The following is a 14,317-nucleotide window of genomic DNA, read 5'->3' on the forward strand; positions in this document are numbered from 1 at the left end:
TTAAGTGCTGTTTATCTACCAGGTCTTCCACAGTTCTCTTAATAATTTTTCAAACTCCAGTTCAACGTCTTTTCTTTTCCTTGGACGTTCTCCTTTTTTAGACAAATGAATTGATTGAAAATTAAATAAATAATGGGTGGTCTCTGACTTTTGCACAGTACGGTTTATTTTTTATTTCTTTTTGGACATGAATAGATATATAACATCATTATTGCCTGAAGATTGGAAATTATTGTGATAGAAATTTGAGCTGATGTTGCCCACCCCCAGCAGCACATACTGAGAAGAGAACATGCTGCAGGCAGAGAAAAAGGAGAGTGATCATTAGCAATGGTGAAGCTTCACTGATTGTGTGTCTCCATTTGTGTGCGCACATGAGACTATTATCTCTGTGTCTGCATCATGATACACAATGAAAGTACCCCAAAGAAGCTGCTGGCAAGTTAAAGCACTCACCCTAAAAATACCCTTTCCAGTATCATGCATTATGTTAATGGGCTGAACTCATGTGGAAAGATAGTGCTAATTAGTCTCGGAGATATGCAGATGGTGCTCATTAAACACCTCTGCTTGTCACTGGTTCTTGCAAAAACCAGGAATAGCTTCACACTCATTCGCTGTGACCAATAATCAACAGGGTTTAATTCCGGCAAGAGTCTATTTTTGCTCATCTGGAAACTTATTGCATTCATTAGACATTGGGTAAAGCGTGTTAAAACCTTACTTCCAACTTTGAAGCACGTAAACATTCGGACCTCATTATTACGATGCCAATTGGGAATTTACTGGTTTTCCACACATCTTGAATGCAGCGTTTTAAACTGTTCAGCCTATAACTTTCTGGGTTTCTGACTCTGAAATAAAGGCCTGAATGCTTTTGATAAAATATATGAGAAAGCACCTAGCTTCACTTTGCCAAACAACTATAATTCATCGCTAATGAGTTATTCTTAATCAACACGGAGAAAAATGGAGATGTGGACTGGGCTGGCCACTCCATGCTCTGCAGAATGGTGATTAAGGGACTCTCTTCAGTGCTGTGTGTGGTGCTCATGCGGCGAGTCCTCGAGAGTATTAATTATGTCTCACTGTGAGGAGATGATCTTATTTCAGTTGTCTGACCATCTCGTTAATATCGCTACTGCTTAGAGCTGCTTTTGGGTCATATTGGAGATGCCGTTGCATATCTGTCTGAAGGAGCCTTCAGATAACAGTGCATTCTGCTCTGAAGACGTAATGTATTTAATTTAGTTGATTTTAATGTGTCATTTCCAAATGAAAGACAGAATTGTGTTGTAATATATACTTACTTTTTCATTCGCTTTACTATTCAGTCAAGGTTGTTTTGTTTTTTTTTAACATAGCTTGTTAATAGTTGCTGTTTGCTTGTGGAACCTGCCACTGCATCAGGACCTTATCTTCTGCATAGACTCTTTTTGTAGCAAAGTAAGCTACTTTTTGGAGCAAACTTTGCAGTTCCCTGCCCTTGAAGGGGGTGACCTGAAGGAGTATGAGGAAGATCCTTTAAAGCCGGGTGAGGAAGGCCCGTTTACACGGTGCTCTGAGTGGCTGGAGAAGCTGGAGAGTTTAGAGCGATCATTGCTGCTTATATTTCCCTTCGATTTCCTGCACCAGCCGATCAATAAAAATTGATGTGCGACATGGGCCCCGACAAAAGAGGCAGACTCGATATTTCTCACTCTCTAATTTGACAGAGACATCCTGTCCATTAGCTGCGCATCGCGTACAGTCTTGTATTCACTCAGCATTACGGAACGGTCCATAAATGGTTTGCTAACAGCTCCGAGAATGACATTAGTCTTATTGATTGGAGCATTGTTTTCAGAGGCATGGAGAATGTTTGGGGAGAACATCAGCTCAGATTGCAGTTGAAGTGCAGAGCTGTAGAGAGATGAAACATTGGTTATTGCTAATGTGGCTCTGCTAAGAGAGGGCTTTCCATGGCTTCACATCAGAGACTTTAGTTTCAATAGATGTGTCTCATCTATTATTGAGAGAGAGCGGAGCAGAGAGTGAAATCTCTTGGTGCATGCAGCATGTTCCGCTCGGTCTGCTCCCTTTTCCGCAATCACCACTGCACACCTGTTCTGCATTGGTCTCGCATCACTCAGGAAGGAAACAAGGAGATGTGATGGAGCTGTATTGAGATAATAAGGGAAACATTACAACAAGAGCGTCATTAACAGTGTCGCCGCAAATCCAGCAGAGTAACAGTGTAACAGTACATTGTGGCATTGTGATATGCAAAAATATGAGATGCACATCATGGAGATTGGACATTCTATTAATTATGGCATCAAATTAAATTCCATTGACTGAGCACCAAAGTTCGCAAACAATCAGCAGCCACTCCATTTCAGCAGCCACTCCATCAAATCGTGGACCGAATGTGTATATACCCCTACAGCAATTTCATGAGAAAGCTTAGTAAGAAAATGCCTTAAACTTTAAAGGAGAAGATCAAGAGCAAAATCCCAGGATCTATTAATGTAACTCCATAAGGATGCACAGATCATGACTTTTTTTTATGGCCAATTCGGATTTCTTTACAGAAAAATTGACAGATGGCCAATGTCCGACTTTTTTTTTGGTTGTCTGATTTTTATTAGCCTTTTGTTTGTTTTTGTTTTTTTTTTGTTTTTTTTCTTTGTTTTACCTTAAGCTCACATTGTGTGGGGTTAATGAACACATTTCTATTAGACGGATTTGCAATATTAATGACATGATTTGCTCTCTAATGGGTCAAACATTCATCAGTTCTTAAACAAAAAATCAGTGGCCTATTTGACATTGATCAGTAAAGTGCTACACTGAAAAAGGCAACTGGCTATTTAGCATATTTTGTTATAGGTGTAGTAGCAGCATCAAATGTGGCCTGAGGGCATTTACCTGGCTGATGTTATTTACATCATAATATTACTACACAGATCAGCCAAAAAAAATTTCAGATGTTGTAAAAAATAATAAGCAACAAGTAAACAGAGTTATTATGTTTTTTTATGACATCAAAGATATGGCAGGGAAAATATAAGAAAATAATGGGTTTGCACACAAAGTTTGGAGGATTTCTCTAGATTTCACCCCCCAAAATTGTGTAGTTTATACTAAAAAATGCACTGGCAGTAACGCAACAGTTGTGTTGAGGAATGGTTCAGTTGACAAACATATACTGTTCCCTTCATGCTGAAGAAAGTTTCACATGAATAAAATCTATTACACAACAGTGTTGTGGAAGTGGAAATGTACACATTTGAGTCAAGTTAGTTCAATGCATTACCTTTCTCAGTGCAATATGATCCTGGTGTTGTGCACTGAGCCCCACTTTCTTTAAAAGCCAGGTATTGAAACCAGCATGCAGCTTTACAGTGTGCTGCTTAGCAAGGGGTAGATATATCTGCATTGATTATGATGTGTGTGTGCTGGAAAATGGCTTAGTGTGCAGTTTGTGTTTGTGTGTGTGGGTGTGGGGCTAGCAGTGATACCATGGAGGATGTAAGCCAATCAATCAGCCACTTAATTCTCATTGTGGACACAGCAAGATGAACACTCTTAATCTGATTAAACCTGCAATGCAATTTAGCCAAGGAAATCAGCAAAGCGCTGCCAGCCATTAGCTTATTGGACCTCACCCACACCACTGGTGTGGGCAGCGGGACAGAGCGTGCAGTGTGAGTGTGTGCGCAGTGTGATTGCTTGAACTTTTGTCTGTCGCCGCAGTTTGTGAGAATTGACTTTTACACTTCTACTTGACTTTCATCCAGTTCAGGCTGGGTCATTTCATTACTATTATTTGGTTTAAATCTCTCTTTTTTTAATTGAGTCCTTGGATTATTTTTTCTGTCTTATGGAAAGAATGAACTCTGTGTAGTGAAGATATTCCTGGGCTTCTGACCAGAGGGACTCAAGAATGTTTTGTTCTTTTTTTGCAGTGTGCAAATTTAAAGCCCACAAAAGGTGTGCCGTCAGGGCCACTAACAACTGTAAATGGACCACCCTAGCCTCTATTGGGAAGGACATCATAGAAGATGAAGATGGGGTGAGTATTACCACCAAGCCATTTTCTTCAAAGAGACAGTCTGTAAAGGAAGGAAAGAAGCTACAGGAGAGGGAGAAGAAAGGAGAGGATATTATAGAGAGAATCGTCAGAAGGCACACTCACTCATCTGCTATAATTCAGGGTCTGTTTTTTGTTCCGTAGATTGCAATGCCGCATCAGTGGCTGGAAGGCAACCTGCCAGTCAGTGCCAAGTGTGCTGTGTGTGACAAAACGTGTGGCAGCGTGCTGCGCCTGCAAGACTGGCGCTGTCTATGGTGCAAAGCTATGGTAAGAACTTCATATCACAGAAATCTCTGCGATAGCACAAACCACTTCCTTTTCATGAGAGGTATTACTGTCGTGTAGTTATATTATTAGTATATGCTGTCAAGTTCCGTCTCCTGGTGACCATATGATTAGTGTTTCTCCAGAATGTCCTGCCTTCTGATAGAGTCTTCTTAATGGCTTGTTCATGATTCCTCTGATTGTTTTCATCCGTCTTGTTGCTGGTCGTTGCTGCTTCTTCCCTTATGCCTTCAGCTGTTCCAAGCATTATTATCTTTTCCTAAGAATTTGTTCATCTCATAATGTGTCCAAAATAAGAGATTCATTTCGGCTGTCTGTGCTTCGAGGAAGAGATGAGGCTTGATTTGGTCCAGAATCCATTCATTTGTTTTTTTTTGTTTTTTTTGCTGTATAAAGTACTCTCAAAAGTGTTCACCAACACCAAAGATGTCACTATTTTTCTGTCCACCCATCCATCATCATCTAAACCGCTTATCCTTCTGGGTCGCTGGAGCCTATCCCAGCTGTCATTGGGCGGAAGGCAGGATACACCCTGGACAGGACGCCAGTCCATGGCAGGGCAGACAGACAGACATACACATTCACACACTCACTCACACCTAGGGGCAATTTAGCACGTCCAGTTGGCCTGACTGCATGTCTTTGGACTGTGGGAGGAAACCGGAGTACCCGGAGGAAACCCACGCAGACATGGGGAGAACATGCAAACTCCACACAGAAAGGACCCTGGTCACCCGGCCGGGAATCGAACCCAGGCCATTCTTGCTGTGAGGCGACAGCGCTACCCACTGCGCCACCGTGTCGCCCATATTTTTCTGTCCCACCTTTTTATTTTTCAACTCTCACACACAAAAAACAGCACAAAATACCACAGCCTGGAAAGTTCTTTGTCTGTAGGTTCGAATCAACACATTTGAAGATATTTTCAAGCTTCTTCATCCTTGTTCTGCCGAGTGCTGATCTGTGTCGTATTTCTTGACGGCTGGATCTCTTGTTGTTCATAATTGATTCAAATACTTCAAATACTTTTGTTAGTATACTTTTGTTTTGCCGACAATAACTGCAACTTCTCCGGTTTAACTCTGTCAAACATAACCCCTTTCCAGCTGTGTTTTCAGAGAAATCCATTTTACACATTAAAATCTGCTTCCAGTCATTAAAGCATGTGTATGACCAAGTTGCGCATAGTAAAATGGATCAGGATGTGGAAGTAGAGCTTTCTGAGTGCTACTGTGTTCTCAATCATAAGGCATCTTTGTGTTACTTTTTATTGTTGGAAGCACTTTCTGAGAGAGCAAGCAAGCACATTCAGAATGGAATTTGGATTGTAAAGTGCTAATTATTGGTGGGTTTAATGAGAGTAGAAATGAAAAGCATGTATATTCTTATTCATATGTTTTTTCCTGCTCATAATGTTTGTTTTTGAAACAAAAACATAAACAAAACTTGACTTTGTTAGATCATGTTCTTTCAGTATCTAATAAATAAAATGACAACACTGAGATATTATCAACATTGAATGCTAGAACAAATACAGAAAAGTCGTTTTGACCTTAAATGGTTAAAGGCATTAGGGATAGCAGTTAGCAATATAGCAGATAGCAATTATTTGAGTGACATTTCTAGGTGAGTTGTATTTTTGAAGCTCAGAGTTTGTCTTTGCTTTAACAGGTGCACACAGCCTGCATGGACATCTACCCCCGAAAGTGTCCTCTGGGCCAGTGCAAAGTGTCCATCATCCCCCCCACTGCCCTCAACAGTATTGACTCAGACGGTAGGCCTCTTAATTACCGCACTGTGTCTTATCTTGAGTCCAGAGAGAATTTTCTTTTTTCTCATCACTATAATTCAGAAATGGAACACTGTCAGTGTCTATAACTGAAAACTCTGTTCTTGGTGTTGTATTAAAGTACTGTGCAAAAGTTGGAGACCCCCCTTCATTTAATTTCCAGTCAAAACAGCCATTAAGCGTAGGCTATTCATCCCACGCCTCCAAAGTTGAGATCATTTCTTATTTTTTTTGTTTTGCCAATTTCCTTTTCTCAGTAAGGGCTTCTCGGCAGCTACACATCTTTTTAGACTTACGGTGTTGAATTGTCTTCTCACAGTGGAAGGACGGACAGAAACTCCTTTGGACCTGTTTTCAGCCGTGAAGCAAGAGTGAAGCTTGATTTTCTCCTCTCTCTCAAAGATGAAAGTACTGTTTATCTGATGGTGACAGTTTTGATGTTCTACCAGGTTTTGCACGGATACTAGGATTGTTTTCTCTATTTCTTTTAGTCATTACTCCAGTTTAGTAACTCCTGTTTTTGCACTTAGTTTCCTTTGATGTTTCCCTGCTTTACACAAGGCAGAAATATCCTGAAAAATGAATCATTTGTACTTAATGGCCATTTTCACTGGAAATAAAAAAAAAAATGAAGAGTGGTCTCTGCACACTGATTTCTACACAGTATTGTAGATGAATGATTTCTTTTTTTTAAAATAATGATGACAAATGCATTCTTTCCATAAAGCGTAAACAAAATTGACTGTGGACCTGTGACCCTCACAGCAGTTTGAGGTCTGATTGACAGTAATTGGAGAAGAGGGGTCACTGATGGGCTGTGATTGGGTGTGCTTGTGCATTTGTGTGTGTGTGTGTTTATGGAGGAGATGGAGCTCATTTGGTTTGCTAATCGTCTTCACTACAGAAAGAGTAATGTTTCTTCTGCTGGCCTTCTGACCTGTTGTGATTTGATGGTGGAGGAGGAGAATGTGCTCTCTGGCTGCTCTGAGTCTCAGCAGCACATGCTGCATTGAGATGTCCCTTTACATAGCCCCCGAGTGAGCAGTCATGTGCCAGCGCCTCGTGGAAAGTCACTTTTCCTCCGAGCAAATTGTCCTCTGCGCATGTAAACACAACAGCCCCTGGTAGACCAAGAGCACGGAACATTCAAGATGAAAGCAAACAGTGGCTTTTTTCCTCTTCTCTCTCTCTCTCTCTCTCTCTCTCTCTCTCTCTCACACACACACTCACACACACACACACACTCTCTCTCTCTACTGTTTCTCTCTCTCGCTAGCTTTCAATCTCTGTCTCTATTTTCTTTATATCTTACTTTCTTTGTTTTTCCCCTCTTTCTCTCTCTATCTCTTTTCCCTGTCATTCTTTTTCTTTCATTCTTTCCTTTTTCTTTCTTTCCCTTTCTTTGTTTCTCTCTCTTTCTCTTTTTCACTTTCTTTCTGTCCTTCATTTTCTCTCTCCATCTCACATTTTTGCTCTAGTTTTTCTGTCTCCTCTCTCTCCAGTGTTTTTTTCTGTTTTTCTTTCTTTCTTTCTTTCTTTCTTTGTCTCTCTCTCTCCCTCTCTCTCTCTCTCTCTCTCTTTCTCTCTGCATTATTAACCTGCTGTGGAGAGTCAACTGTTTGCTCAACCAGCTCATCTTAGCACATATGCTACTGAAGGTGTGTTTTCCAGGAAATTGCATGCTGCTCTTTATTGATGGCTAAATAAAATTGTTATTTGGAGCAGATTGACTCCCAGCCGGTCCTCTGACATTCTATTATTAGCGTGGTGTGCTGTGAGGTTGGAGTAGGTTCTTTCACTTTAGCATGTGCGTGCAATCAGACCCATGTAATCATTAAGGACATCCTCTGTTGATCTGGCCTCAAAGCCTCATGAAGGAGACTTCAGTGTTCAGAGCTTCTCACTTTCATTGGAGGAGCGTGAAACAGAAGGAAAGATTAGTTGGGGTCCAGACGTAAATGCAGTGGAAATCAATGGTGTGATGTAATAGTCCAATAACAATACATTATTGGATTGCTTTGTGGGCCCAGTAATTAGCTGATTGAATCCCAAGAATGAAAACAGCACCAGTAGAATTGACTGATTGCGAGATTGTAATGAAAATAAGATGCTCAGGCAGGGGGATGTGTGTTTGAGTAAATGTGGTTTAAAGCAGGAGATTCCTCCAGCAGCCTCGCCTCTGTCCTCAATGCCTCACGTGCAAGGGAACCCCCACCTCAGAGCTGTGTCTTAATTGGCTGCGGGCTGCCGTTGGCACGTGCTGCAGCTTCGTGACTCAATCTCTTTCAGCTGAAAGAGGGAGGAGGGACAAAAAGAGAGGAAAAGAGGCAGAGACAGAGCGGAGGGAGTGGACCAAACCCCCAAGGGTCCACTGTCACCCCCACAGCAAGCCAAGCCACATACATCCACCCACTCACATCTACCCACAGCATCAGCATGTACAGCTAGAACGTAGTCACATCACTGTGCACCGACACGGATACATTTTACATGCATGTGCACACACGCCCACGCATTCAAACACAGTCATGCAAGGAGACGTTGACATCCATCTAGATCAGGCCTGTGATGAATGTCATGAACACAGTGGGCAATTGCCTGTAGAAGCTGGCCTGCTCAGATGCTGCTTTAGCGCACATGCTGCCAGCACGTGATCACGCTGAAAGAGGCTGAAACAGCAGAGTGCAGCTCACTCAGCCCTGCTCTAACACAGATACACATACACAGGGGGGCTCTGGAGTAACTAAAAATCATGTGCTTGATGATTAAGTGCACAAATGACTCTAATCATAAATCATCATCATAAATATGCATTTTGGCCAATAAAGCCTGATTCTGATTCTAGTAATCCACACTGTGTTTTTGATATCAATATGTTTTTTTCCTTTGTAGTTCAGAGAATTAGTTGTTGTTGATTGCCTTCATAGCTGCCATATGGTATCTTTTAAAGGGGAATACAGCTGTTTTCTTTTGCAGATTATTTTGCGCAATTCAGTGGTTTAAATGTAAACAAAGAAATGGTGTATTGTATAGAAATCTATGCACTTGATGGTCTTTACAGTGGTGTAATTTACAGGGGTAGTGATAGGAACCATAAGTCACAATGTCTTTGCAAACATATTTATATATTTATTTATTTACACCAGTGAACCAGCATTGTCTTCTGAGTTATATGTTTTATGTTTATATGTAATGTTGATAATGGTAAAACAATTGTAAATGTGAAAAATAAGTTATCTTTGGGTACTATTTTGTCATATAGTCGCCTGCATGTGCCACTCCACCTCGAATAGATTAAAAACATTTTAGGCCAAAGGCTAATCTGAAAGCTATGTCTCAGGCATCAGGCAGCATATTCATTAGCATTTCATGTGTTTCATCTTAACTGTTTAATTACTTAGAAATTTAGAAAAAATGGTGTAACACCACTTTACCCCATTCAGATTTGATGATGTATTTTATTCTCAATTAGGTCTTTATTTATTGAAATTCACTGTTGGTGTGTGTGTGTGTGTAACATGCTAATTGAAAATGAGCAGGCTGTGTCCTCACCCGGTGCCTCGCCTGCACCTAACATTAGAGCTGTGGCCCTCGGTGGAAGGGAAATGTCAATTAGCATTCACACGTGCTCTCAGAGAAGTGACTCAGACTTCTTTTTTTAAAGATGCTGTTAGTCACTGCAGTTGCATAACTCTTAATTCCCTCCTTCAACGTGTAAAAGTGAAAAAAAGTTTTTTTTTTCTTGCAGTGATTCATACTTGCGAAAATATTTCAGTGTTTCCAGGCAACAACAAAAAAAGAATCTTCTGGTTTGTAAGTGTAAACTCATTAGTCTATTTCTGTGTCCTATTTTTGGACAGGTTTTTGGAAAGCCACCTGCCCCCCATCATGTGCCAGCCCACTCCTAGTGTTTGTCAATTCCAAAAGTGGAGACAATCAAGGAGTGAAATTCCTGCGCCGCTTCAAACAGCTGCTCAACCCGGCTCAGGTCTTTGACCTCATCAATGGTGGACCTCATTTAGGGTGAGTCACACTAAAGCAGTGGTCTCCAACCCTGGTCCTGGAGCTCTACCCTCCTGCAGAGTCTAGTTCCAATCACAATCTACCACACTTGCTCCAGCTAATTAACATCTTCAGAAGTCCTTGATTGGCTGGATCAGATGCAGTGTTAGGTAAAGGGGGTAGGCAGCAAGTTTGATGTAAGTTGGAACTAAATACTTTAGAAAGTAGATTGGTTACCCCTGCACTTACTTATATAATACTGATATATATATATATATATATATATATATATATATATATATATATATATATATGAATTATTAGACATTAGACTTAGTAGGAGTTGCTCAGTTGGTGACTGGCTCTATTTTGGAATCTGTGGATTGGAACTAACTGTGCTGACCAAGAAGAACCATAGACTCTTATGCAGACCTCACAGTTCTTATTGAGTCAGTTGTCCAAAGTCATGTGACACTTGATTTGATTTCTTCATTCTTTCTCATCTACTTTGCAGGCTGCGTTTATTTCAGAAGTTTGATAACTTTCGAATCCTCGTTTGTGGTGGAGATGGCAGTGTGGGCTGGGTCCTGTCTGAAATAGATAAACTGAATCTTCACAAGCAGGTAATTCTACAGCATGCGTTCCTCGTTACACTATTAACCCTTAGAGGTCTAGAGTTATTGCTGTCATTTAAAGAAAAAAGTGTTTTTTCTCTTTCACAATGCAATAAAAGAAACCAGTTTTTAGTACACATAATGCATACGTTTGTGTTGAAAAATAAGTAATTTAAATTAAATAAATGACAAAGGTACCCATCTTGCAGAGATAAAATTATGAAATTTAAATACTTACACATCACAAATTTTGTATCCACAACATTGACATAACGATGCTATAAACATAGGTCATGTTACCATATATAACAGTGTCATATTACCATTACTAATTTCTAATGACTGATGACATGATGTTAGACATAATGACAACTGACTAGAGTGCACTGTGAAAATGAGCATGTGACAGAAGCCGTCATGACCTCAAACGTTATGTCATCTGTCACAGCAGTGGCCAGTGATGGTAATATGGCACTGTTATATTACTGAACTAAATCTGTCATGATGACTTATTATAGAACATGACATATGACATGGTTATGTCAATATTATGTAGTAGAGTTCAAGTGTTTTCTTTCAGCAAAACAATAATTTTTCATCAACATCAAATTTTAGTTCCTTTGCTTGTTTAAGTGAGAAGTAACAAAACTAAAACTACCTCATGCTTTTATTTATGCTGGTATAACAGTGATCTCTAGGGGTTACTGAGGCCTGTAAGTGAACGGCACAACTGGCCTGTAAGAAAGGGAAAGCAGTGTGCTGAGGGTGTATGCTGTTGTTGGCAGTGTCAGCTGGGCGTGCTGCCTCTGGGCACGGGCAACGATCTGGCGCGGGTGCTCGGCTGGGGACCATCGTGTGATGACGACACGCAGCTTCCTCAGATACTGGCTAAACTGGAGCGGGCCAGCACCAAAATGCTGGACAGGTAAGGAGGCCTCTTCATACACTGAGCTGCAGAAATGAAGCAAACCCAGCGCACATCCTGATATGTCTTAAGGTTAATGTTTGCTCTGTGATGGTTGTAGATAAATAAGGTAGAACAAAATGACTTTGTCAAGACAGTGGATTTGCAGGGAAAATAGCGCTTCATTGAGAAGGGTTTTATCTGATGCAGGCATGTGGGCCACAGTACAGCTCATTATTCTTCATGCTTCTTCTATAAAGGGCTGTATTTACACTGCCTGTCAAACGTTTGGGAACACCTAGCTTTTGTCCTGTGTACACTTGCCCTCTGAATGTCACTGGATCCTCAGAATTACAAGGTTGTTAAAAAGTCAAAATATGAATTTTGCTAGATGCCAGCTAACACTGCTCCACACTAAACATCATAAGACTGGCACCCTCACCAAAAAACCTCACACAACCCAGCAAGCTTTGTCCAGTGTGGTGGTTAAGCTGTTTTTGCAGTAGTAAATTACATTATGAGTAGCTGGTGTTGTTATATAATAGTGTCAAAGTTGAATAGTACCATCCAGTGACATTTGGTGGAACCTTTTTGCATACCACAATGTGCAATTGCTGCAATTTTTGAAAATCCCTGAGGTCCACTTATGATGTTTGTGTGGTTTTATGTACCAAAAAACAGTTTTAGTTCATTTTTTCCAGCATCTCTTTATCCCCTTGAATCAGCTCTGTACTGATTGGCTGCCTTGTATTGTGCCTTGTTCAAAAGGCAATCTGGACTGAAACGCTCCTTTTAACTTTCATGTAAATGGGTGGGGCTTGAATAGGAGGATAAATACTTTGGTTTTTGTGACATCGCTAAAACAATGAATTCCAAATGAGCATTTTCCGGCTCAGTTTTCATATATGGACATTCTGACACTTCAACAGTGTTTACAAACTACCTGACAAAAGTGCTAGCTTGTGTATAAAGTCATACCCCACACATTTTATACCCAGTTGTCAGCACTAATCAGCACTCAAAACAATCACGTATTTAAAGTACGTTTGAGGAAGAAAAAAAAGTACATGCCTTTAAAAGTAGTTACTGGCAAATATTTATTCAAATAAGGTTTATTCTTTATAGCAGGAAAGACATTTCAAAATAAAGCTGAGAGTTGCAAAGTATAGCAAAATTATTAGTAAATAGCTGTTTTAAGTTAGCAAAACCATTGCAGGTTATCTTTTTATTACTTCATTGAAAAGCGACAGTCAGATGTTACTTGAAAAATTTCAAAAGAAGGCAGTGTCCCCAGACTTCTAACAGGCAGTGTGGCTGCCGTTTTGCAGCCTGTTTGGATATGTATTGATGTTATCAGTAGTGTTCTGTGCAAAGTTTATAACCACACTGGAACTGTGGCATTTCTTCTGACATACTGTACAATTACACAGTGCAGCTTTAAGTCCCAGGAGACACTTTCTGTTGCAAACCCAAATGAAATGTTTGCAGGAAAAGTCAATTGAGCGAGCAGGATGCTGGGCTGACTCCACATAGCTGTTCTGTCATGCGTGTGTTTTTAGCAGCTCTGGCTGAGTGCGCAGCTGCTCTCTGCTCTTCACAGGTGGAGTATAATGACGTATGAGATTAAAATACCTCCAAAACACAGCTGCCCTGCCACACCTGAGGAGGCAGAGGACTGCCAGGTACTTGCTCCAGAAACACACAACAACGTCCACACACAGCTTCCATTGAATCCTATCAGGGCTTACAGTAAACATTAATTTATTCAGCCATTCAGTTCTGTCTTTAAACTCTTGGATAATGTGCCTGTGTTGTGACACTGCTGTGTGGCTTTAGTTTCAGATCACAGATTATGAGGACTCAGTCGCTGCTCATCTCACAAAGATCCTCAACTCAGATCAGCACTCTGTGGTCATATCCTCAGCGAAGTGAGTCTGCCTGTGCTGTACAGTCTACCTTTGTGTTCTGCTCACAGAGCTAAAGGGAGAAAAACAATCTTTCTTTTTCAATCTCTACCAGGATCCTGTGTGAAACAGTGAAAGACTTTGTAGCCAAAGTGGGGAAGTCCTACGAAAAGAGCACAGAAAACACAGAGGAGGCTGACAGCATGGCCCTGAAAGTAAGCTCACACGGCACTAACACTGCTCTCTCCTGCATGAGTATCACTTTTGTGGGAGAATTTGAAATATCTATGACTGAATGTGAGTGTTTTGAATGTGCTTTTCATAAAGAAAGAAAAATAACTGAATAGTTGAAAATAGTACAAAGACAACATATTGCTTTTTGAGCAATATGTGCTCATTTTGAATTTGATGCCAGCAACACATTTCAAAAAAGTTGGGATAGGGGCATGTTTACCACTGTGTTGCATCACCTGTTCTTTTAACAACACTCTGTAAGCGTTTGGAAACTGCTGTAGTTTTGAAAGAAAAATTCTTTCTTGATATAGGATTTTAGCTGCTCAACAGTTCGGGGACTCCTTTGTCGTATTTTTCATTTCATAGTGCGCCAAATGAATTTTGTGTGGATGACACTAGTTTTGAGAAATGATCCTGAGGCCATGCAGTGATTTCCTCTACAGAATTGTGTCTGTTTTTTAATGCAGTGCAGCCAGAGGGCTGTAGATGTCTTTGTACTATTTTCAG

At 40.6% G+C, this 14,317-nt stretch overlaps 1 protein-coding gene across 6 annotated transcripts in view; it reads left to right on the plus strand.

Annotated features, from left to right (window-relative positions):
- dgkh (diacylglycerol kinase, eta) overlaps nucleotides 1–14,317 on the plus strand; it is a 75,407-nt gene that overhangs the window by 41,099 nt on the left and 19,991 nt on the right. For all 6 annotated transcript variants that reach the window (XM_036565289.1, XM_036565297.1, XM_036565331.1 and 3 more), the window contains 9 exons: nucleotides 3,951–4,057; nucleotides 4,220–4,345; nucleotides 6,035–6,137; nucleotides 10,013–10,175; nucleotides 10,669–10,777; nucleotides 11,554–11,693; nucleotides 13,273–13,354; nucleotides 13,509–13,600; nucleotides 13,692–13,791. In XM_036565289.1, coding sequence (XP_036421182.1) covers nucleotides 3,951–4,057; nucleotides 4,220–4,345; nucleotides 6,035–6,137; nucleotides 10,013–10,175; nucleotides 10,669–10,777; nucleotides 11,554–11,693; nucleotides 13,273–13,354; nucleotides 13,509–13,600; nucleotides 13,692–13,791 — 1,022 coding nt within the window. The remainder of the gene's footprint in view (nucleotides 1–3,950; nucleotides 4,058–4,219; nucleotides 4,346–6,034; nucleotides 6,138–10,012; nucleotides 10,176–10,668; nucleotides 10,778–11,553; nucleotides 11,694–13,272; nucleotides 13,355–13,508; nucleotides 13,601–13,691; nucleotides 13,792–14,317) is intronic.

The sequence above is a fragment of the Colossoma macropomum genome, unplaced genomic scaffold (assembly GCF_904425465.1).
Source record: "Colossoma macropomum unplaced genomic scaffold, Colossoma_macropomum, whole genome shotgun sequence".
Classification (NCBI taxonomy): domain Eukaryota; kingdom Metazoa; phylum Chordata; class Actinopteri; order Characiformes; family Serrasalmidae; genus Colossoma; species Colossoma macropomum.